Source organism: Thermobia domestica, chromosome 10 (assembly GCF_964235325.1).
Source record: "Thermobia domestica chromosome 10, izTheDome1.hap1.1, whole genome shotgun sequence".
NCBI lineage: Eukaryota > Metazoa > Arthropoda > Insecta > Zygentoma > Lepismatidae > Thermobia > Thermobia domestica.
Genome location: NC_137463.1, coordinates 152,043,972 through 152,068,699, shown reverse-complemented (window position 1 = coordinate 152,068,699; position 24,728 = coordinate 152,043,972). Strand labels below are relative to the sequence as shown.

General features: G+C 37.9%; 2 protein-coding genes across 3 annotated transcripts in view; both read right to left on the bottom strand.

The window, feature by feature from the left end:
- LOC145662774 (protein-lysine N-methyltransferase SMYD4-like) overlaps positions 1 to 8,041 on the bottom strand; it is a 283,052-nt gene extending 275,011 nt beyond the window's left edge. Inside the window, exons 1-2 of one of the 2 annotated variants that reach the window (XM_081728644.1) lie at positions 7,913 to 8,041; positions 5,645 to 5,787 (exon numbers count right to left, since the gene is read on the bottom strand). In XM_081728644.1, coding sequence (XP_081584770.1) covers positions 5,645 to 5,781 — 137 coding nt within the window. In that variant the 5' untranslated portion in view covers positions 5,782 to 5,787; positions 7,913 to 8,041. Of the gene's footprint in view, positions 1 to 5,644; positions 5,788 to 7,912 lie in introns of those variants that run through there. The other variant, XM_081728645.1, reaches the window with a different exon arrangement.
- A 5,844-nt stretch (positions 8,042 to 13,885) lies between these two features.
- LOC145661632 (uncharacterized) lies at positions 13,886 to 16,537 on the bottom strand. Its single transcript, XM_081726952.1, has one exon. It carries the CDS (start codon positions 16,535 to 16,537, stop codon positions 13,886 to 13,888), a length of 2,652 nt encoding a protein of 883 aa, XP_081583078.1.
- Positions 16,538 to 24,728: the final 8,191 nt, after the last annotated feature.

Sequence of the window (24,728 nt, the reverse complement as noted above, 5' to 3'; positions counted from 1 at the left end):
TTGTGAATATATTTGTAGCGTTTTTCGCCAACAAATCAAAGTATTAGAAAATGGTAGACTCGTAACAATATTTTATCTCCATAAGGTTGTTTAATTAACCAATCCTAATTCTTCAATACAACTGTCGTTTTCCCAAGGAGATCGCACCTATCATTTTAGGTCACTGGTGATTGGCAAGGAGAAAGTACTGCGGAAGATACAGTTAAAACAGGATTTAAAGAAATAACATCGAACCTCTTCTTCCGAGATCCATGATGCTTCGTGCATTTGAAGTTCGCCAGTGTCAACGATGCAAAGTTCTGTTCCTCCTCGACCATAGATTCGAAGTGGCTGAACACGTGAAGGAGCAGGACATCTCATTTGTGTACAAGCTTTCGAGCATCTTTGAACTTCGGACTTCAGTTTACCACTTTACAAATTCTTTTTTTTTAATAAAAAAAAATCAGTGCGAGAATGCGAATAAATTCGATTTCTTCAGAAATATTCAAATCCAAAAATAATAATTAAAAAGTAGTACGACATTAATATCTGACGAATCAGGTTTTTAATATTCTTAGGTCTGCAAATCGTGCATCGTTCCGTCGCGGAAAATATTACTTCACGAAAAAATGTTTTTTCTATTTCACATGCGAAACTTCTGATTCGAATCATTACCTACTCTTTTCTTCGAAGAAGTTTTAAATAATATTCTCAGAAATAGCGATACAAGTGGGAACGCGAAGGAATTTTAAAGCGGTGGTTACAATCACTAACAACTAACTCCAGAAAAGCGTGTGGCGTGAATGCAATGCTGCGATAGCCACAAAACGGAGTTTTATTGTATTGTAATACACACAGGGTTCTTCACCAGTCATGCTGGTGTCTAGTGCGTCTTTGAATCCCTTCTGTATAATTCAATTTATATAGGCTATAGTTCGCAACTTTTCAAAATAATGGAAATATTTATCTATCTATATATACACGGTGAACGGTAACTACGTGGACGAACTTGGACAAGTGATAGTACAGCTAAACAGAAGGAAAGATGTCCTAGTGAACATGGGGGAAATTCTGTCCCGTTTAGGAATGACAGAGTGTTCGAAGCGTGGTAACATGAACTTCAGAGGCCAACAGCTTAGAAACAACACATCGTACAGAGTGTGGTTAGAAACGTCACTTAGAAAGTCGTACCTATTCTATTGAAAAATGCATATTTGAAAACGCAGCTACGTGTGCGCACGGGATTAACAACGTGTGACACTTCTTTCCTTTACAGCACGTCCGGGAATCCCTCCGTTCCTTTGGGGAATCCCGTGCGCATGCATAGCTATTAGTACCATTGTTTTATGGTAGTATTTATAGTACCTTGTTAAAACGTTTGTCTTCAAAGTGTCAAATATGAATAGCAGTAAATTGTTTAATCTGCTGCAAAAATAAATAAATAAACAAACCATACTATTGGTATAAGGAGGAGATACTATACTATTTTGCGATTGGTATGGTAAAATAGTATTTTTCCACACTATTTTACTGTAAATTATTGATTATATAAACTTTTTTTATTTTTAAGTGACTGAAGTAATCTTACAATGATGTTTTAAAAGCTGGTCACTTGGGGGAGGGGCCTGGCCCCGATGGGCTCCCCCATGGCTACACCCCTGGTCATATGCAATTTGATAAGGTAATAGCATGAACACAAGAAAGATCATTTATCAACGTTTAAAGATATGCATGTCATTACTTCAATCATGCAAGTCATTACAATTTACTTCAATAATAAATATGATTTAAATGTCGTTATATCAATCTTTCGTGGACTCGTCGTAACCTGGAAGAATTTTGATAAATTCTACATTAATCTAAGACGGAAATCAGGACACATTTTGTACATAAATTTACAAAACTAGACAAGAAAATTTTGATTTGACACAGGATTTTTACAAACATTTACGACACGAGACGAGAAAACCTGAATTCTCATCTCGTCTTGAGAGCAACGCTATAAGCAAGCAAGTTAGAAATCAAATATGCACGATCATGGTTCCTTTAAGCTGCACTAAGCTGTAAATATACCCAATATCGCATTGGAGGTGAACGGGGAGCGATTAAAGTAGAATGCCTGATAATTTAAGGTTCCTCATAACTCCAGTGAAATTCAGAAAAAAATCTCTGAATTACGAAAAAAAGAAAACATACAAAATACATTTTCAGGGCAACCCTTGCAGCCATTACGTTACTATAAGATTAATGCTACTTCTGAAACTGATTTGATTGAATATGTATTTGGATAACGAAACCACTTTCATAAGTTTTCCAAAGTATCAAGTTTGAGAAGAACGAAATTTCTCTTCCACTGTTATCTCATTGCTCATAGATACCAGTGATGAAATAATTGGTCGTAAATCACGCGGCCCCTTCTTACATCAATTCATGAAGAAAATTAGTTCCATATTAGGTACGTAAGTTCAGTATTTAAATATATTAAAAAAAAAAAAAAAAAAAAACGAGCCTTTTGCAACCATGCGTAGCACATTTTAATACTTACACTTGAAATAAAAATATGACTGGATAATGACGATTGCCTTTGTCTTTGAATTTCATATGTGAATAACAATATAGGGCTTTTCAGATAGAGGAGGGGGAGGGGCAGGTTTTAGTAAACAAGATCGTACATCTGATATGTTTTAACTATAGGCAACTTGTACTTGCAGGATAAACTCAGTCTTCTGAAGTCAAACGACAAATACCATTAAGATGTTCAAGAGAATAACGTATCAGCATTATTACATACTACAGGCACAAAGATACCACTAGGCTCCCAAGTTTCAAAATTATATTGTGTGTGAAAACAGTTAGTAGATTTAATTCTTTGTCACATGATAGCTAGACCCTGAGAGAAATTCAGAGGGAGTCCACGGGAAAATTCTTTCGTCATAAATAAACTTTGTACTACTTAGAATTATTATAAAACCAAGATATCAACTGGAAGATGGTTACAAAGAAATAAATTTAAGAAAAAAGTTAAGACATGGATAACTGATATTTACCCTCTTTTACGCTCTTGCTTCAATTTAGCTGTATTTATATGCTTTTGACATTTGTGGTAGAAATGAATAAATAGAGGACCGTTACCTACTAACAAATACAATAGGTAAAACCTAAAAATACGAGCCCTAGGAGTTATAACTTTTGCCAAATTAACTTCCTGCCATTCTGTCCTTCTGCCATTTCGTCCGCTGCCATTTTGTCCTCCTGCCATTCTGTTCTAAATTCATGTATAAGGAACACACTTCTGCAGGCGATAGAACTTTACATAAAATAATAAAGCAATATTTTAGGTTTACAAGTGTAGGGCTACTAGTATAAAGTCATTACAAGGGCTTAACGATGGATTAGATAACTGAGTGCATATAAAAGATAACTCTATTAGATGTTACTGTCCACCTGCGGTGTATTTCTGCAGAGGGTTAAGTTCCAAAGTTGGTCGTCAGTATCTAGCAAAATTTTGAAAATTTACCTGGAAAAAATGAATAATTTGCTTGTTTGTGTGCTCGATAATGTATAAGGAGAGCGAAAGTTGGGTTTATTTTGTTATATAAACAGTTCTAAACATGGAACTAAAGGTAAGCGAAGGGAACTACTAGGCGCAAGGTTACTTCATATTAGGATTATAGGAATGTAATGAGCATTTGTTTTGCAAACATAGCTGGTGATAATCACGAAAATCCATTAAAAGTAAGTACAATAATGGCTAAGTAAATCTAAAAATAAATTGTAGAAAATGCGGGGCCTATGTTTAGCCTCTTTTCACTAAAAAAGGTTACAATTTTGGTAATTTCCGCTCTCATCACAAAAAAAAAAAAAAAAAAAAAAAGATGGAATTTCGCTTATTTCTACTAATATTGTGTTAGTTTAGGTTACTTTAGGTTAGCTTAGATTAGATTTGGTTGGTTTAAGTACTTGCATCATTCACTTCTTCTGTAAATTTTGTGTTTTTTACATGCTTCTGGACCCCTTCTGCTAAAAATACTCCAAATGCGGTAAGCAAATAAATGTAAAGAAACATGGTGAAAGTTATACTTCTCAATGTAACGGTAACATAACCAACATGGCGGCAAGGTTCTAGAACTATAAATGCACGGGCTCTATCGGGTGGTTCTGCACATTCTTGAAGCTTTTAAGTTTTAACTTTCATATACATCGTATGGATATTTCGAACAAATTTTACATTCACTGATCACATACGTAATAATCTGTTACCACCTATCAGGTGCTTCGGATCTGCAAAAGCGGTAAAATTCCGAATTCTATAATGCACTGATTGTTCCTTAAGTTTGTTTAGAATCGGGCAAGTACCGAATTTTTTGTTCATGGATCATATGCGTAATAGAACGTTCATCTGATCGTGTGGTTTCCTAGGCTTATAACCACCATCACGGTTTACCCAGTCCTGAAGGTTTCTGAATTTTTAAGGACAGGAATTCAACATATCATTACGAAACTTTTTTATCAACTTTTCTGTTAAAAAAAAAAAAAAAAAAAAAAAAACTATTACATTTAAGAAGAGTGGAAAGAATCAATCACTGTTTCAATTCACAAGAAAGGATACAAAACTTATTGTAATAATTAGCAAGGCATTTCTCTTAGCATTATATTAACAAGATTGACTCCAGATGAAATTATTGGAGATGAAATTATTGTTTTTGCATCTCTATTTAGAACACAGGTTCTCCTTTTCATTTAGCTGTAATAAAGACAGAAAATAATGTGCCCTGCGGGGCTTTAACCTGCCTTCACTCGCTGGGCAATACTATGTGAATTAAATATTAAACTTCGGTACAGAAAGGAACCAATTATTACGCCTTCAGCCAAAAACTAGGCGGACGAACAACTTCGGAATAAATGCCCTGCACAGTGTACAGAATGATGTATTTTGTGTCTACAATGGCAGCGTCACTAGTATGAAACCATGATAAACGCAACTGAAACTCGTGTTTGTCAAAGCCTACTTCTTTTTGACTTTAATCGTTTACGCGTATACCCATTATCACTGACGCGCCCGTTCCCTTCGGATGCACCCATCCCTGCGCTGCGGCGCGGGCCTACCGGCTTCGCCCTGCCCTGACCAGGGTAGGTAGATAGCATTCGTACTTTTTAGTAGCCACCTAGCATAGGTTGACTTGTGTTATACAGTAGTTTTTACGCCATACATCTAGAAGCCGTATTTGTACGCACATCGATAGAGAATTCTATTTTTCCAACAATTACTGCTGGTAGCCCCCTTGAATTTTATCTATGTCAAGTGAGATATGTTGACGTCGCCCGGCACAAATCTTGTAAGAGACAATAAGAAGGAAATTAGTGCTGAAATGAGTGAAAGAAGTATAATTTTTTAACAATTATTTCGAGTGGTGTGCCAAAAGTAAACCTGCAAGTTAAAATTATAAATAAAGAGTAATACGTCATTGAAAACAGGTTCATGTGTCTCTAATCCGGGGCCGTCATTTACGGAATATTAATTACGCTAAACTTCAGATAACTAACTTTCCGAATTTTGGTACCTTTAAAACGAAACTGCACCGAATTGGTATACTGCGAGCTACACTCAAAATCTGTACCAAGATTACTCCTGTACTGATGCGATATCTTCTGTCAATTCACTTACCGAATATATTTGCTTGTCATACAAAATTTCACTCGTTCTTGTTCAGTTCTAACACTACTAAATTGCTCCAAAAGCCCATCCTTTTGTGCTTTAAGTGTCAATGCATTTAATATATTTTGCCATGCATGTGGATCCATGTTCTTCTTCTTCTTCTGCTGCGGTTGTTTCTTGCCTTAGCGAAGATCGCTCTCCCGGCAATTATATTCGGTTTGATGAAAAGAAAAAGATGAGGAATTGGGATGAATCTTTAGAGATGTTTATAAGATGCTGAATAACTTAGTTCTTTGTAAAAAAAGATAATAAGCAGTTAGAACAGGTGGGGATAAGGTGAAAATGAACGAATCTACATTAAAAGGGCCAGAACCGTGAAATTTATGAAGAATAGAGAGAAATGGTGTGCGATATTGTTGATAGAGAGGGCAAGAGAAAATGAGATGATCGATAGAGCCAGTGTCGAGACCACAATTACAAAGTGGAGTGGTACGTTTTCGGAGAAAATATAAGCGTTGAGGAGTATACAGAATGTGAAGTCTGTTACGGAGCAGAAAATGGAGGTAGGAGGGAGAGAAAGGATGTTGAATAAACCAAGATGGAGAGCGGAGAGAGCAAGGATGGTGCCAGTACCAACGTGCCTTAGTACAGGAGGCATTATAAGCAGTCCAGCGTTGATAATGAAGTGTAATAAGTCGTGGAAAAAGGTCAATAGGCGAGACTGAAAGATCTATGGGAGTGCCATGCAGGGCTCCGAAACGGGCTGCGGCATCGGCAAGAGAATTCCCGAGGATGTTGACATGGCCTTTGGACCAAATTAAGCAAGTAGTATAGTTGAGGGAAGTCCGGCGGTATACAAGAAAACGGATTTCATAAAGAATCCAGGAGGATTTTGAGGTCCAAGGGGAAGATTGTAAGGATTGGAGGAGAGATTTAGAATCAGTGGCGATACAGATAGATGTATACTGATGCTGAAGTGAATGAAGAAGAGTCGCAAACAAGGCATAAGCTTCAGTGAGAAAGGTAGAGACATAATGGGGCAGTTGAAAGCTGAAACATTGTTGAAGAGAGGAATCGTAGAAGGCTGATCCCAAATGCACGCCCTGGCCAGAACCATCGCAGTACAAATGAACAGTGTCCTGTGGGAGAGGAGGAATGGATGAGGAAAAGCAATGTTGGTAAGTTTCGGGAGGGATAAGTTGGGTAGAAGGGTATTGGGGAAAAATTATAGAAAAGGATTGGGAAAGAACTGGATAATCATGCAAGTAGCAAGGGAGAGTATACGTGCGCTGGATGTGTAATAGATGTGGTGCAAGATCTAGATAACTGGAGTATATGAAGGGGAGAGATGCGAGATATGGAGAACGTTTGCGGCCTGTATGAAGGTGTCGAAGCAGAGTGAGTTTAGGGAGGAGAGAGGATCGTGTAAATTGGAAACGTTGAAGACAGAATTTGTCGGAGAGGTGTTTCAAGTGAATTGCTAAAGGTGGAACTCGGGTCTCAGAATAAAGCGCAGTGGCAGCAGTGGTGGTAGGGAGACTAAGTGTACGGCAGAGAGTAGTATATTGAAGGGATTGGAATTTTTGAAAGACTCGAGAAGGAGATGGAGATAGAAAGAAACCACCATACGTTAAAATAGGTAAGTAAACCTGTTTATATAACAGGAGAAGAACACGAAAATCTGTAGACCAAGTAGAAGTAGAAATAGAACGAATTAAACGTAAGAAGGATGATGTTTTTTGATGTAGAAGATGATAATGGGGGGTCCAACGTAAAGAAGAGTCTAAAACGATTCCAAGGTATTTAACTGAAGGACGGCGAGGAAGAGTGATACCGGTGAAAGTAAGGGAGGGTAGGGCGGGAGAGCGTTTGCGAGTAAAGACTAGAAAGGAAGTTTTGTTCCAGTTTATTCGTAAGCCATGTGTAGAACACCAGGTGGAGAAAGTGGTGAGAGCTGAAATGAGTTGAGGTATAGCTAGTTGTGGGGAGGGAGAAGTAATATAGAAGACTAAATCATCACAATAGGAAAGAACCCGGACAGTGTTACTGGTTTGGCGAAGAATTGGGGCCAGAAAGAGATTGAACAAAAGAGGAGATAATACAGAACCTTGAGGAAGACCTTGAGAAGTGGTGCGACCTTCAGAGAGTTGGGAACCGAGGCGAAGATACAAAATACGTTGGACCAGAAGGTTGTAAATGATGCGGAGATATTTCGAAGGGATGCCTTGTTGCCAAAGTATATCTATGAGATCATAAAGGGGAAGGATCCATGTTCTTATTTTCAAATAGCTACAATCTCTCACTCTCTTTCGCACAATGTTTTGATGCTCCAGTCAGACGTCTTCTGAGCAATCCAATAAGAAAAAAAAAAAAAAAAAGACGATGTATAGTGCTGGTGCCAAAGGATTACGAGTAGCGGTTCTAAGCTCGTAATAATATGGGGGCAAGAGGGAAGGCAAGAACACTTTTAGGGAAGCGAAGCAACCACACTTGTTTTGCTTTGAATATTATTATCATCGGTGTGTATATTATTATTATTATTATTATTATTCACCAGTAGTACATAGAAAAATAAGGGGCCAGAAAAATTATTGGGGTGGCGGTTGCCCTTCCTTGCCCTCCTGCAGCGCCGCAACTGAGAATTACCACACTCGGAACTCGCGATGATACCGAACAAGGGCCTGATTTATGTCACATATTCACTTCCACTAATTTTAAAGATCCTTCTCCACTTCATTAGTTTAATATGTTCTAAATGTATATATACACATATTTACACATAGTAAGAAGTACTCATTCCTAAACAAATGCTTCATTTCATTTGTAAATGAAACCATTTCTGCTGATCTTGTGGGCAATCAACTGATTAATAACTCTTCTGAAGTTTAGTCTTCTCAGCTCTTTTATTTCTCTATAGATTCTATAGGTATGGTGACCGTATTTCTGTTAGTGAAAATCGGGACATTTTTTAGTTAGTCCCCTCAGTCACTGGCGTCGTTAGCTTTTTAATTTAATTCTCTAATATATATTTGTGCCAAGTGTTTTAATACATTTGACTAAAATCTGAGGGGACGCGTCCCCCGACCTTCCGCTAACGACGCGTGCCTCAGCCACTGCTCTTATCGCTTAAACTATCAACCCTCTTTTGCCATGAAACATTATTATTATTCTTAAGCTAAAATCCAAACCTGTTCACATGATAGTAGTAGTTTGTAATTTATTTGCTATGCTTAGACCCTACTTACATTACTCTATTAAACAATGTCATTATTCCCAGTGCTAATTATTCTAAAGAACGAACGTTGCAATAACTGATGGACAGAGTAAAAGAAAAAGAAATGCATATTAGATTAGTTCATATGTTCACTGTACTACTCTTTTTCAGCGTTCATAGAGGAAGACGGCTTGGGCCCTTTTCAGTCATAGTCCTCTGATGAGGCCAGAGCTTTTAAAAGATTTATATATATATATATCAGGAGCGTCATTTCAGATTTTGCTTGGGGGGGCGCAAAACTCCTCGATATAAGCAAAATTTCGCGTTTTTCACTCATTTACTACTATTCTATTGATAAAATCTATATAAATCTCAAACTCAGGGGGGGGACAAATGCCCCTCCCTGCCCCAGCTAAATGACGCCCCTGATATATAGGTATATGTTCTCGTACATTTCTGTACACGTTTGTGAACAGTTCATCTGTATTACTAAAGTTGATTTCCACAATCAGTGGGCATCACGGATTTTCAGCACCCGAAAAGTTGAATCATTCAAAATGTACACTCGACCGAAGCATTTGTTCCCGGCAAGCAAAGAACAAACTCAACAAACATCTTAAGATTAAGAACATTTACATCATCTTTCTTCAAATCCTCGAATATGGTTAACCAACTTCGTTCTCATGAAAGCTTCTGATTTGTCCACTCTGATAAAACAGTCTGTAAGATATGAGTTCAGCACACTTAGTTCGTTAAATCGTCAAATGAAATAGACGGCATACTATCTTGAAAAAGAGTCCAGCTTTCTACTTCTTCCCATTTTAGCAGCCTCTTTAAATCTATGCAAGACAGTTGACTCAAGCTGTCTACATTAGATTTCCAGAGATCTAAATAGGTTATGCAATGGTCATAAAAAGAAGACACAGTCTCCTTCACCTGTTGTAAGTCACAGCCTTGTCCTGCAACAAAATTCTTTCTTTGACTGTCTAACTTTCGTCGGTAGAAATGAGAACTATTTTCTGTAAATGAAGTTCTTATATAAAATCAAATATTCACGTGCTGCATCTGTTGCTGATACTTTACTCCCTTCCATCTTTTGTACAACATCGTTGAAAAGAGATGCACAATTTGTAAAAACCACAGCCACAATTCTCCATTTGGATCTTCAAAAAACGATTTTAGTACCACAGGAGGATTTGCTTGGGTAGAAAAATAGTCTTCGAGTGGCTGCATCATTTGTAGAACACGTTCTAAACCAGGTAAAAGTCTGAGCCATTGTTTGAATAAGACAACAGTTTCTGGTACTCAGCATCAATGAATGCGCAGAACTCCTTCAGTTCAGCCACTCGAACTGTGTAGATATGGAAAAATTTAAACACTTCATAATTATTACCTCAGCATTAACATGAAGTGTATCAGCAGCATTGTTAATGCAGTTATTGACAACATGAGCCATGCATATTACTCCAACTAAGGATTTTTAGTGCTTGTTGATAAATTTCAAAAGATTATTGCAACCCTTCTTTTTTGCACCCCCAAAATTTGTATTAGTATTGTCTGCAGACATCCCAACCAGTTTTTCAACCAGATCGTTGCTGCTCAAAACTGGAAATACAAACTCATTAAGCTGATCACTCATTTCACCAGGCAATGTTCCAAGCTCTAATATTTTAACATTCATTCCACTAAGCACATGAAAATATGCCACAACGATTGGTACTAATTTTTCAGCACCATGATTTGAGCTGTCCACCATCACAGTAAAACTAAACGTTTCATGTAACAGTTGCTTTGGCACTCTGGGACTAAAACATTTTTTACTATTGCTTCACTTTTCGTTCTTGTAGAAGAGTATTTTGGCTCAAATAGTGTTGAAATAAGTTTAGATGTACAACCTAAGGATCTAAAGCTATGATTATGCTTTACAGTGTGGTACTCAAAAACTGCCTTTTTTGCTAAAATCTCATTTTTTGCGAAATCATTCTTAGTGTTAAATTTACTCATTGAAGTTGTCATCGCTACTGCATTAACTCCAGCCAGGTGTTTTATAGTCCTTATGTGTAGTTTGATGTCGGAGATGCCACCATGAGCAATATTAATCTCACTTTAACACTGAATACAAAACGCAACATGTGGGTTATTATCACTTTTTTTTTTTTTTTTTTTTTTTTTTGTATGGAAGGGATATTCCTTTCTTAACTACTTATTAAACGAACACTTACGTTTCTAGCCATTATTATCACCACTCATGTTTACGAAAAAAAAGAAATAGAACAACAAAAAAACGTTGAACCAAAATTCACTAAAAGAATAAACAAAACTCGATGAATCACAGTGCACTGCTCAGGTGATAACAAGTGTCAAACTCAAATCTGAATTGAACTGAAGCTCAAGCTGACGATCTGGAGGGGAGAGGCAGTGCAGTTGCAAGTGCAGCCAACCCATTCATTGTTTAAACTAAGACAGTCGTGAGAGCTGTACAACGACGAAAGAATAAATTTAATATTCTTACCGCGTTTAGATCACAAATACATTTTTAAAAATTTTCGATGAAAAACTGTAAACCAATTATGTGATCCCACGAAAACAAAATGTATTCCCTCCTTTGTAAGTTATCCAGATTCTCTAAGTAAAAACTCAATGTAAAAGATTTTATTTTTCCCCATCAATTATTCGGAACATTGGGGTCTTTATTCGGGATTCCGGGATAAAGACCCTAAACTCGGGACTGTCCCGATTTTCTCGGGACATATGGTCACCGTATCTATAGGTAATGCAATGAGACTATTTTGAGCTACGACATTCCTTTAAATGTATTTAAGTTCTTTAATATGGTAAAAACTACTTTCAGTTTCTAAAGTCGACGTCGAATCATTTACTATGATGTTGTTGTCTGTCATTCTCTTTCTACGAACTCACCATCCATTTAGCGACGATATACTTATGGCAGCTGCATTAGACTCCAAACATCTTCTTCTTCTTCTTCGCTGCTTTCTTGCCCTGGCGCCAGACCTTTGGACAGTTCAGGTATATATGAGCCAGATGGTATAGGTGAATTTTACACAGTCCACATGCGGAGTATATTCACTGAACTGTTATATAAGGAATAGTTATATCGAAATGTTGTTGACTATAATGTACTGGAGAAGATGATAAACTACAGAGCGTATATTGTTCGCTAAGATAAACGAAATGGTCACTGAGGAAGTGTTGTGAAAACGATGTATTATCATAAAGAGGATGTCACAATAAGCTGACGTTAATTTACACTGAAATATGAGATGAAGTAAGCTTCCGTCCGTTTCACCGCAGTAACACAAGGGTGTATTGCGGTATCCTTGCTGATATAAACGGTACGGTGTTTGAGCGATACCTAGGTATAACCTAAAGAGTAAACATACGTGTCTCCTCGTCCATCCTTCGGGTGATGTCCACTTTTTGATCGTGGGATTTGGGAAGATATTCCAGTAGTGTTTACCTTCGCAGTGTCTTGTTTGTTCTTGGTAGCGTCTCCATTTTATTTGTCTTTGTTGATGTAAGAAACCATGTAAACTTTCCGCTGGAAGAGGAATGTTGATTATCCGATCCTGAAGCGTACCGGCCTTCGCATACTACAGTGTTGCCAGGTATGCCGAAATGGGCAGGACAATAGAAAAAGGAAGCGCATTGATTTCGTTCCCTAAGAATCGAGAGTTGTTTAATATTGCTGTGAATCCATGATATGCGGTTCGAAAGAGCAGCTGCGTGTATACTTTGTAATGCACTAAGGCTATCACTACAGATGCCAAAATAACGATATTTATGCTCTATGGCATGTTTTAAGCCTATACAAATAGCCCATAGTTCTGCATGAAATATAGACATCTGATTCGGTACTCGTTGAATTACAAACTGCGATGTTTGTGGAATGTATATTGCCACTCCGGTATATTCCAATTCACCATGAGTTCTTTTGGAAGCATCTGTATAGATTAAGATGCGGTGTGAGTGATGCTAAGCCATATAATATTCCCATCTCGGCGCTACACTGTTCGGACTTAAGAGATTCGTTCGTTTGGTGGTGGTGATCGGAAATTCCAATTCCACGGCTTGAAGAGTGGTAAGGTATTGAATGGTGTAACACGGTAAACGAGGATTGCGATATATAACTTTATCCAACGGCGTAGATTGACATAAGCCTGGTATATCCAGGGTAGCCTCTGTCGGTACGGTAGAGAACCGGTTCTGTTTTGTGTGTATAATAGTTCCAATTTGGGGATGACTGTAGAGGAAGTCATGCCTAGTCTTGTCATTATGTAACGAGCAGCAGAATGAAACAGCAGTTTGTATTGGAAACAGTATTATGCCTGCAGCTTCTAAGAGAGCGTTGATTGGAGCAGATTGAGGTAGCGAGAAAATTGTGCGGAGATTATATGCTTAAAGGCGTACAGGAAGAGAACTGAGTCTAGCTGGAATCGGTGACAGAAGGAATCCTCCATAATTCAATATGGCTTCTATACATAGTTGAGAAACTCGGAGTAGGGTGCCAATATCCGCCCCCATTTTTTGTTGCTGACACTTCTTATTATATTGATATAAGGTTGTATCTTTGCCTGAAGGGTTTCGAGTTGGGGCTTCCAGGAAAGACGTGCATCAAAAACAATTCCCAGGTAAGAGAGCTGTGATTGACGGTTCAGTGTATGATTGTCTATGAGCAATCGAATATTTCCCACTTGTCTTTTGCGTGTAAAAACGGTATATGTCGTTTTATTCCAGTTGACCTGCATTCAATTGGACAAGTTCCAGTGTGAGATAAATGTTAGTGCTGCTTGAAGTTTGCTCTTGGCTTCCTGTAGAGAGGAACTACGGACATATACGAGATGGTCATCAAAGTAACTTAGAATTCTAACATGTTGTTTAAGTGCAAGGTGAAAGTCAAGCATGTAGATGTTGAATAACAGTGGACTGAGGCATGAACCTTGAGGCAAACCTTGAGATGTAAGTCGTGGAGCAGATATTTTCCCTTGGTATTTTATACTGATTCTTCTATTGACTAGTCAGTTGTGTACGTACCTGATGAACTGTGAAGGCAGATGAGCAGCAGTGAGATGATATACCAATCTGTCTAAATCTATCCGGTCGTAAGCTCTGTCGAAATCCAGTTTAATCGCAACAACATATTGGCGATGTTGGAATGCTTGCCAAATGTCTAGTAGAAAAGTGGAGAGCGCATCATGACTAGCCTTTCCTTTACGAGCTCCGATGATTGTGTTAGGAAGGATACTATGGTATTCTGTGTACCATTCAATTTTCCTCAATACGATTTTTTCCAGTGTTTTGCTAAGGCAGGAAAGCAAAGTGATAGGTCTATAGCTGGTAGCTTGACCTACTGGTTTTTTCGGTTTCAAGATTGGAAGTACTAAATGATGTTTCCAACTCGGCGGTACATGTCCCGTAGACCAAATAGCTTGAAAACACTGTAGTAATAGTTGAATACCTGAAGCTGGTAGGTCCTTAAGATGCTGGTATGTCATTTGATCCACGCCTGGGCTGGTTTGTCGTCCTGTTGATAGGGCTTCTGCTAATTCTTCAGGGAAGATGGTTGCGATGGCAGGAGATAGAGGTGCAGTAGTAAGGTTCGACAGTAAAGTTTTGCGGGAAGACAAGACAGTCAGAGCCGTTAAATTACAATGAAATTCTTCCAGCCAGGAAGGGTTAGGATGTGGCGCATGGTGGGGAGAACGCGTTAACAATTGAGTCCGTACGAATTTCCAGATAGATGTAGCGCTAGTTCCTTCTTGTAAGGTTTTACAATATTGTTGCCAATGAGTTCTACGGCATCTTTGCATGTGTTGTTTTAGTTGTGACTGCGCCAATCTGGAGCGAAAATAGGTTTCAGGAGTTCGATCTTGGAAGTATTGTTTCTGGGCCGATTTGCTGTTATTAAGCAGTTTTTGACAATACGTATCCCACCAGGGATATTTGTAACGTCGAGGTCTTTCCCTTCGAAGTGCCTGTCCTCTGTTAGCCTGGTTTGCGCCAGTTACGATGTGTTCCGTCAGGAGTTGTAATGAATGTATTCCATCTGTAGTCTGTAGAGAAGTGCCAGCGTGTTCGAGGTAAGCCTGGAAAAAGTCTCTGTCGTAAGTCCTGCTGACATATGGCAACGGTGTTGAAGCGTAACCGGGTCGGTGAGATGATCTAAGTCCTTGCAAGTGGTCCAAGGTGGTGATAATGGGAAAATGGTCACTGCCTCCTGTGAATCCGTAAACCTGCCAGGTGTGCTGTAGAAAGTTGTCCACACTAAGTAACGTTAGATCTGGTGCAGAAGGAGGTGAATTTAAATTAGGAAGACGTGTAGCCGTACCATCATTTGCGTCTTCTGTGGTTTGCGTAGCGGGCTTATAACCATAATTAATGGCGGCGTATTTCTCAATACTATGAACTAAATTCTGGAGAAAGCTTTGTAAGGAATCTTCACGTTGATCTGTATTGTCGGACGTCCTCGATTGGATCATCATCCTGCGTCTATATGTTAGCGAAGCATCATTCAGGTAATCCCCTGTGTCTTCCAGAGTTCGACGTTGTTTAATGCTAGAAGTTCCTGGGTTGCTCAGGTGTAGAGGATGAGGAGATGTTTCCCTCTCGTCGTCTTGTCGTGGTACTCTACGTTTTTTGGATTGTTCCTGCATCCGTCCCACCTGCCGAGGAGAAGAGATAGTTGACCTGACAGGGTTAGGTAAATTGGGACGGGGCGATCGGGGCTTTAGGGATGTACGTCCCGAGGATGGGCCTTGGAATAGGAAAGGTATTTCTGGTGTGGGGTTGCGTTGGGATGTCGAGGGTAGGGGAGAAGAGGAACTTTGGTTAACTGATTCTTTCGTCGTGGGTATTCTTTTTTGCGCTTCATTGTAGGTAAGTTTGTCGATAGCCATGAGTTGATTAATTCTATTGTGTCGTTGTCGTTCCGGACATTGCTTATCGGTGGCCATATGCCCTCGTCCACAATTAATGCATTTAGGGTCGTTTGTGCAGGTGCTAGCATCATGGGGAGTTCCACATCGGTAACATAGTTTTTGTTTAGAACGACACGACCTCTGGAGATGGCCTAGGCGATAACATAAGTTAGTACACTGTTTGACAGCGGGTATATAAGTATGGATAGTATATAAGTATGGACCTGAGTGATATAGGGAGCAAAAGTCCGGGAGACGCTGTGTATTAAAGGTTATCACTACAGATTGGGTAGGTCGGAGTTCAGAATCTACCCGTTTGGTAATCCTTCTTACATGCAACAATGGAGCTCGACACTCTAGGTGTTCTTGAATTTCTGCTTCAGTGAAGTCCGTGTATACTCCATGAATGATTCCCACTGATCTTGTTGTATAATAAGGAACGAAAGCTGACCAGCCGTGAGATTTGAGTAATTCGTGAGAGAGAAAGTCATTTGCCTGTGGACCGGTATGAAATTCAATTTTAATGAGGTTCTTCCCTACGGGATGGAATGATTTTATGCCAGCAACTTTAGATTGAAACAGAATTTTGCCCAAGACTTGGGGATGTTTTCGCACAGTTATATTGTTGTGTTCCGAGGTTGAATTCGGTACCACATGTACCACGTATGGTGGAGCATGATGAGCTAAATATAAATTGGGTAGTGGGGAAGAGTTTACTGTGACTTCTTTAGCTATTGGAATAGATTCTTCCATATGTACTTCATTTGAGTTGTTAAGAAGTGGCACGGACACTATATTTGGAGGGGGAGCGTTCCCTCGGATACTTCCGCCATTAGGCGGAGTAATTAATCACAACTGTCACTAGTGAAATGTACGTCAAAATCACTCCCGAGAAACACACACTTTAAATGAGAGATGATATCACACTAATAACACGTCACTGTATTTGAGACACCGTGGATGAAGAAAGATTTCCGTATCTTGTACAACAGCCACGTCCTACTCCAACCTACAATTATCTACCCTCCAAACATCTGCTACCTCGTATATATGAATTGCCAGGTGTCCTGTTTTGTGAACTGTTAACAGTATACACGCAATATGCAGTGTATGAAAGTGGCAGGGGCATCTTTAGTTACGAACGCTTTGTCCATGTACTCTTGCATTGTCGTCTCTTGCATGACTGTTTATTTTGTACCTACGTTCTCTGTTAAAAGTTAGATTATTTAAGACAAGATTTACAGTTCAAAAAGGAGATTAGGCCCTACTGTAACGTGTTTGATACTTTCTCACCTAGAAATGAACCCGAGACTTGTCCACCAAAGATATGCACTAGTCACTGAATAAATAAGGAGACCAGGACACTTGATTAAGTCAACCAACAACAAAAAACACCAGGGCTATAGCAGAGTCATTCTGACGGGTGATTAGTGCTATACTAAAGAGTTCTTCTAACTTCTAATATTTATTTCCTGCAGTAGTGAGGTCTTTAGTATGACGCTAATCATACGTCAAAATGACTCTGCATAAGGCCCCAGCGCTCTAGAATCTTTAGATCCCTACTGGAGATATACACCATATTCAAACACCCCAAAATCTGGTGTAATCCATCAAATGTGAGCGAATGTGACTGTTTTCTACAAGATTATTATAAGCATTAATAGAAATGATAATACCAACAAATTATGATAGAATATATGACGTGCCGGTACTTACCAGGCGCACAGCCAAACAATTTTGTTGGATGAGAAGTTTGGGAGTGGGTCCAATACTATAAGACTATTAATCTGATGTAATTCTACACCCGGGAAAGATTAAAAAATAACTTCTGCCATCTATATTCTCAGAAAAAAATATAGAATTAGATTTTCTCTAAGAAAAGGAAGAGTGTAGATGAAGTGTAATATCAAATTTTTAGGCTACAACAGTCATTTCTCTACTAAACAATTATACTTTTGTTTATATACTAGTATATAAAAAAACAGTGAACCATGCATCGTTTAATTTTCTTCACAGTGCTAGAAGGATCATATTCCAGTGATATAATGGCTTCTTCCTGTGTGTAATCTAAAACGTAAGCTTATCCCCGCATCGCATACCGTTTTCGAATATATCGTACTGTCAAAATCAGTTCGCTTACGATCATATAGGGCCAAATAATTTAAACGTAAAAATGTGAAATATCATTTGCGTCATTTGAAAAAAATAATAAAATAAATAATTCGTGATTTTAAAAATGTTACTTTTTAAAATTTCAATATTTAACGTTAGTGTTGTTTATAAGTGTTTTTGAATGTTATTGAAGTGATGTTGGAATTACACTTAATGTCAGTGTGGGAGTTAAAATATATATTGGGGGAGATCTATATTGGATAATCTATATTGGGGGAGATAAAATTAGGCCAACAGGATGCAAAGTCTGAAGATGCAATAATTCAAAGAAAAGAGACAATAATACCTTATCCACCTACACACACACATAAATATGGCACCTGTAATAAATAAGAGATTTATTAATTCAATAAATCTAGACGAATACTATGTACGTATATATTGTCGGACATGAACACACTACACCTAACCTTTCTGAATGTGTTTAAATGTTGTACTCACTCCTATGCCAGTAGCTCTCTAAGGTTTATTTGCTTAATAATTCGGCCCGAGCGATAGCCATGATCATTTTACATGTTAATTTTTCCATTCATATTGAAATCTTCCACTTCGCGTTATTATCCCACAATTTGCAAAAGAAAACCTTCTTTAGCATTATGAATACCACTAAAATTATCAGTACAGTTAAACCGGACTTACTTTTAAAAAATCTAGGTATTGGCCTATCATACGAGAAATAGATTGTTACTGGTTCCGATTTCTGACATCAAGGTGAAATCGAAGGCCAATAATATATATATATATATATATATATATATATATATATATATATATATATATATATATATATATATATATATATATATATATATATATATATATTAAATCTAAATTCAAATTTCGAGCTTGCGCTTCTGCTCCAGCTAAAGATGCGATCTTTATGCCTTTTTTTTTTCAAATATTGATTCCGTAAAAAAGCTCAGGAAGTCAACACTTACAATTAATTTACTGTTATGTTATGGGGCGTTTACACTTAGTCGATTTGCGTTCGATTCAGTTGAATAGACGTCACTTTCAACTTAATCGACCGTGTAAACAGGACTTCAACTTAATCGCTTGTTGATTGAAGGCGACTAATCGACTGGCAACTGAATTGAAAGACGTTCTATTTTCTATGGTTGAAATAATTGAACACATCCATCGATCTGATTCGGCCTAGTTGCTTCGATTTAGTGGCAAATGCAGCGAGTCGATTAAGTCGTGCGACTAAATCGACCAAGTGTAAACGCCCCATTACAGATGAGTTGATTTACTATGTGCTACGTCATTCAAATAAAGTATAAACATTACATTTAAGTTTTTCAGACATTATTAGCGTGGACAACGAACTGTACAGCGAAAAGAAAGATGGAAAAATGAAGGGTTAACTTTAAAAGCCCGCTCCAGTTGAATTGCTTATACAGACACGGACAGACAGACAATGACATGGAGAACCAATCGTATTAGCAAATGATGAAGCAAGTCTTCAATTATGTGCTTACACATTTTCACTAGCATGTCTGCTCACTAGGGGCGCATTCCAACGTGTACATTAACATATAGCCACGAGAGAATATATCTCAGATTTTGAATACAGTTTCAAAAATTCGTTTCCGTAAACTGTAAAAGCAGTGACTACTATGCTGATTACCACAAATTAAACACAACTTTTGACTTGCATACACGCAAACTACTAGGGAATGAGGACTGTGCGCTAACAAAGAATATACTGGAAAATGAAATACGACAAAAATAAAAACGGGATGATAATCGATATACGAGGTAGAGAATGAATATGAAATGTCCGACCTTCGCCAAGTGTGGTGGAAGAAGTTATAGGTTTACTTCTTCCTGGCCAACCGCTAAGAGCATTTTTAAATCCATATGTGACTTTGTTATGCGCAATTAGTATAGTAGGACATCGATAATCCGAACGGGGTCCCTAGAAGCTTTTTACGTACATTTTATCTTAGCGCTAGCCATAAACAAACAGTAGGGTTGTCCGTCGACGTTGTGTGAAATCCGTGTTTTTACAAAAACTCATTCACTTGGAATTGTTTGCCATACATATTTTTATTTTCCCTTAGGCTTATACAAGTTAAATTTTAAGTGTGAGTTACAAGAACAGTGTAATTTAATGTACGAGCAGGTTCTTCAGAAACATTAAATGTAAATAGCCTTACGTACGGTATTGTAATTACTGTATGTACTGTATAACTTACTGTATCGATAAAAGAGCAGGCCGTGCAGTATATTTAAGCATAAATGGCATTTTCTTCGTCAGTTTTGAAAATCCGAACTACCTATGGTCCCAATTAATTCGGATTTTCGACTTCCTACTGTATATTCAAATTCACAAGCGACGACGAACTGAAGAGTATGAGGATATGGTTGCAAGTAACAACCGTAGTCATAATAATGGGTCGTATAAATAAAAACGAGCACTTGCTTCTGGGAATTTGCTCATGAGCAAGCTGAGTTTTCCTCTACTCGTTCAGCAAATGCTCCGTAACAAGTAGCAAATGCTCCGTAACAAGTAGCAAGTGCTCAATGAACTTACTGTCTTGTCTGCTTTCTATAATGACTTTTTAATTTCATTCAAAAATATTTACAAATAAAGCCGTTTTTGAGATACAAATTCCAAATTTTCAGCAATATATACAAGGTTTAAGGTACTCTGTCCTCGTTTATTCTGATCCTACTTTCTAGAATAGAAAATCTATGTTTGAGCTGACCAAAACAACGTTCTATTATTACTCGCTTCTTTCCAATGTATTTGTTGAACGTTGTCTGTTTTGGAGTAGTAGAATTGTGATAGGGAATCATTAACCGAGGTGCATTCCCATATCCAGAATCACCTAATAATAGTGCGTTAGCGGTATTATTAGTCATTACAAATACCCGAGTTCTTCCATATACGAGAATCATGCACAGAGTCAGGTCAAGTGTTATCTACGCTAGTAAAAGTTTCTCTTGCATCACTGGTGGCCTGCACATAAATACTTGCAACCAGGTAATAGTGGATCTGAAAAGTAGGGGGACGCATTGAGGTCACATCATCTCCCATGCCTATCTTTGACCATTGTAATTTTTTAAGAAAGGGGGGAGACGCCATTTATATATATATATATATATATATATATATATATATATATATATATGGAAGTGGGTGTACGACATCCTCCCGCGTTCTCCCTCACTTTTACCCCTGCTTGCAACCCATTTTCCATTTATATATTTATCCCCATAGATTTTGGCTTCTTTATTACTGCATGTGTGCAAACTACTGCACCAATAGCATCCGGAAATGAATACCGTTGGGACCATTCATTCTTAGCTTCCTGAAGAGCAGCAGTAGGAAAGGGTATGCATAATTTTGTTTTCCGTTTAACTGCCTGTGCAACTTCCCAGAAGACATTTAACACGGTATAGACTGAGTAACGCAGTATCATCTGCAACACCCACCTGAAAACTAGGATGTCCTACGTACCTTAAAAAAAAAAAAATCATCTTTTCATAATTCGTCCGAGCACCACTTCGTCTTTCAGTTGATTCGAGAAGGAAGTGTTGTGCAAGCCATAACATTTTCCTTCTTAAATCTGTACAATTCTTTATAGTTAAGAACATCAGGGTCCCTTTGCAATTTATATTCTTTACGTCTTCTTTCGGAAATCACCATAAACTCACCCATTTCGCTTTTAACAACTTTTGTTGAGTAAGCTGAGCAAGGTATTGAGGAACCTTAAAAAATCTTAAGCACTTGCTCCAAAAATGAGCATTTGCTCGCTTTAATTTATACAAAATCTAGAGCAGTTGCTCACAAGCCAGCGACAATGAGCATTTGCTCACTAGCCAGCGACAATGAACATTTGCTCACAAGTAGCTTGAATAGAATTATTTTTACTTGTACGAAACTGAGCATTTGCTCCCAATTTATGAGTTTGAAGCACTTGCTCACTTTTATTTATATGGCCCAATATAGTTCAACTGAACAGCGGTGAAAATAGTGGGTAATTAGGTGGTAAGTAGAAATGACCAAAACTGAATAGTTTACATCGATCGTTTCGAAATATAGTTAGCAAATTGAACTTACAAGAAAAAATGAAATGAAATCTTTGAGTTTTACGTCCCACGGTTATACGAATGAAATGGTGGAATGAAGTGGGAGGAAACGGGAGAACCCCGAGAAAACCCACGCACACGGTGTTTGTCCACCACAAAGTTCATTTGGGAACTTACAAGAAATGACAAAAATCAGTGAAATTTGGCGTTATACTAAGCATAGTTTGGGGGGGGGGGGAAACTGAGCATCCCCGGTGGGGATACTTCAGCTGACTTCTTTGGGGGGAACAAAATGTGATTAAGGGGGAAAATCCCCCTCATCTCCCCGGTAATTCGCATCTTGCTTAATGTTGGTAACCGTGAAGGAATAATTATAAACATTCTTTTGTAGTTGCTAAATTGAATTGTGGTATTATTATTATTGTTTGTGTTACAAAATTAGCGCACCTTCATTTCAGGTCGAAAATAAAGTATAGTACAATTCTTATTTACTGAGGTTATTTGGGGATATGGGAAGGTATTGAACCCAGCCTTACTCGTAGAGTTTTGTTTCATGTAATTTGTTTACGATCCCGTAATTTAAATTACTGCTAAATGACGATACAGGATTTCGTTCACCACAATAGCGTATCGAATCTTGGGTGATGGAACCTTACAGTAACTGGATTCGAATTCGAAGGCACAATGCTAGTAAATTTATTCCCATTAAAAAAATGCCTTCTCGTAGGGACAAACAGGGAAAAAACTGTGTGTCCTAACAAAGATAATTTCCTGTATGGAAACAAATGGGAATTGAATTAATACGAAATGTCATCCCCTCGTAGTGACAAGTAATTGTCGAATCCATACCCATGATAAGTTATTTTATATCCATGCCAATCCGTGCTGATTCGTAGTGGACGTATCCGACCCGGAACGTGTTGTGTTAATCAGTGCGAAAACTCCGTATTGCAGCGTTTCCCAAACTTTTTCAACTTGCGACACTATGAGTGTAACTTGAATTATCGTGGTACACTTATAGATATAATTATATAAATAAATAAATAAATAAAAAATGACGTGGCAATTTTTTTCTGTGATGACTGATCTTACAGAGAAGAAAGCTCGATCACTGGTTTTCGCACGTGGTAAATCACTATGCTTATTTTTCATTCTAATTTAAAAATTAAAAAAAAAATAGTTTCAATGAAATATAGGACTCAGGTTCTTAAAAATACACTTTCTTTTCGAAAACTGTATCCAACCTTTCACTAGGAAGGAAGATCACTAAATAACGAACGAGCAAACAAATATCTTGTACATTTAAAACACACATGTAGGTAACTTGTATTCATGCTTGCTTTGTCGAAAGAATTTAATGATATTTTAAAATTTGAAGTTACGAAATAGTCTGCAACAATAAAGAAAGCAATCATGGTCATATTGATAACAAATACTTTTTTCAACATTAAAAATGTCTAGAAAAGTAACAAAGTATGAAGCTTATAATTTATTAACATGATTTATATACGTTACAATTTTTGGCATTTATTCCGAAGTTGGGCGTCCGCTTTCGCCACGTTTTTTCGCTGCTATCTCCTTTCCACAGTTTCCGCAATTTGTTATTAGGTTCATTAATTCGTGCTCTTCACAAAATTTTAAAAGATTTTGCTTGTTATCAACGTATTGCTTCACAAATGTTAAAACGGTTAGATCATTGCCCTTGTACATTCGCCATGTTGATAACATAAATGCTCGTTTTTTCCCCATAATGCAACTGTTCGGTTACCTTGCGCCAAGTAGTTCCGTCCGCTCGCCGTATAATCCCATGTTTATAGCCGCTTATATATAACAAAGAAACAGATTTTTCGAGACTCTTATACATTATCAAGCACACAAACGATCAAATTATCCATATCTTTCCTGTAAATTTTAAAAATTTTGCTGGAAACGGACGCCCAACTTTGGAATTTAACCCCAATTTTTAAATATTATGTGAATATTGATATTGTTCAATAAGATTATTAACGTAACAATTTTTCAATAATATCTATTGAAGGTTTTAATTATAATATATGAAGGTTATAATTTTTCAATAAGTTGATGCAAGAAGCAAAATTAATGTGTAATATGAGCTTGAAGTTCTTTCATAATCTTCAATTGTGGACGGATAGTTGATAAACACACTATCATATCGTGTTTGGAGTTGACAGTTGTGATCTGTCCTTGCACTTGATTGTGTTCAACCCCCCCCCCCAATAAAAATTCATGCTTCACTTAAGTAGGATGTAGAAAAGGGAATGAGAACTTTCACAGCCTTTCTAGAAATAGCTTTATATTCTCTCCGGAGAGAAATAAAGAATGATGACATGTCTTGCCCCTAACAGCACAATCACGTAGCAGGCATATGCCTATCATGTTCCCTCAGGTACCTGGGAGTGTGTCCAGTATGTGCCTTATGTACCTCTGAGAGAGAAATCACGGTCTATGTCCGCCCATAGGCATATACCTGACATGTACCTGGGGAATGTGCCTGGTATGTTCTAATTACCTTCCCCATGCCGTAAGCGTCAGTGAACCACAAAATTACTCCCCCAAAATATGTTAAATCGCCTATATGTGTTTACATTAAGGTGAGCCTAAAAAACACTTCAAACAAGTAAAAAAATATACTCCAGGGTGGGGGCGATACACCAACCGTTGGATTACTAGCCGCGCTCTACCGACTTCACGGAGGCGAGGAGAGAACGTC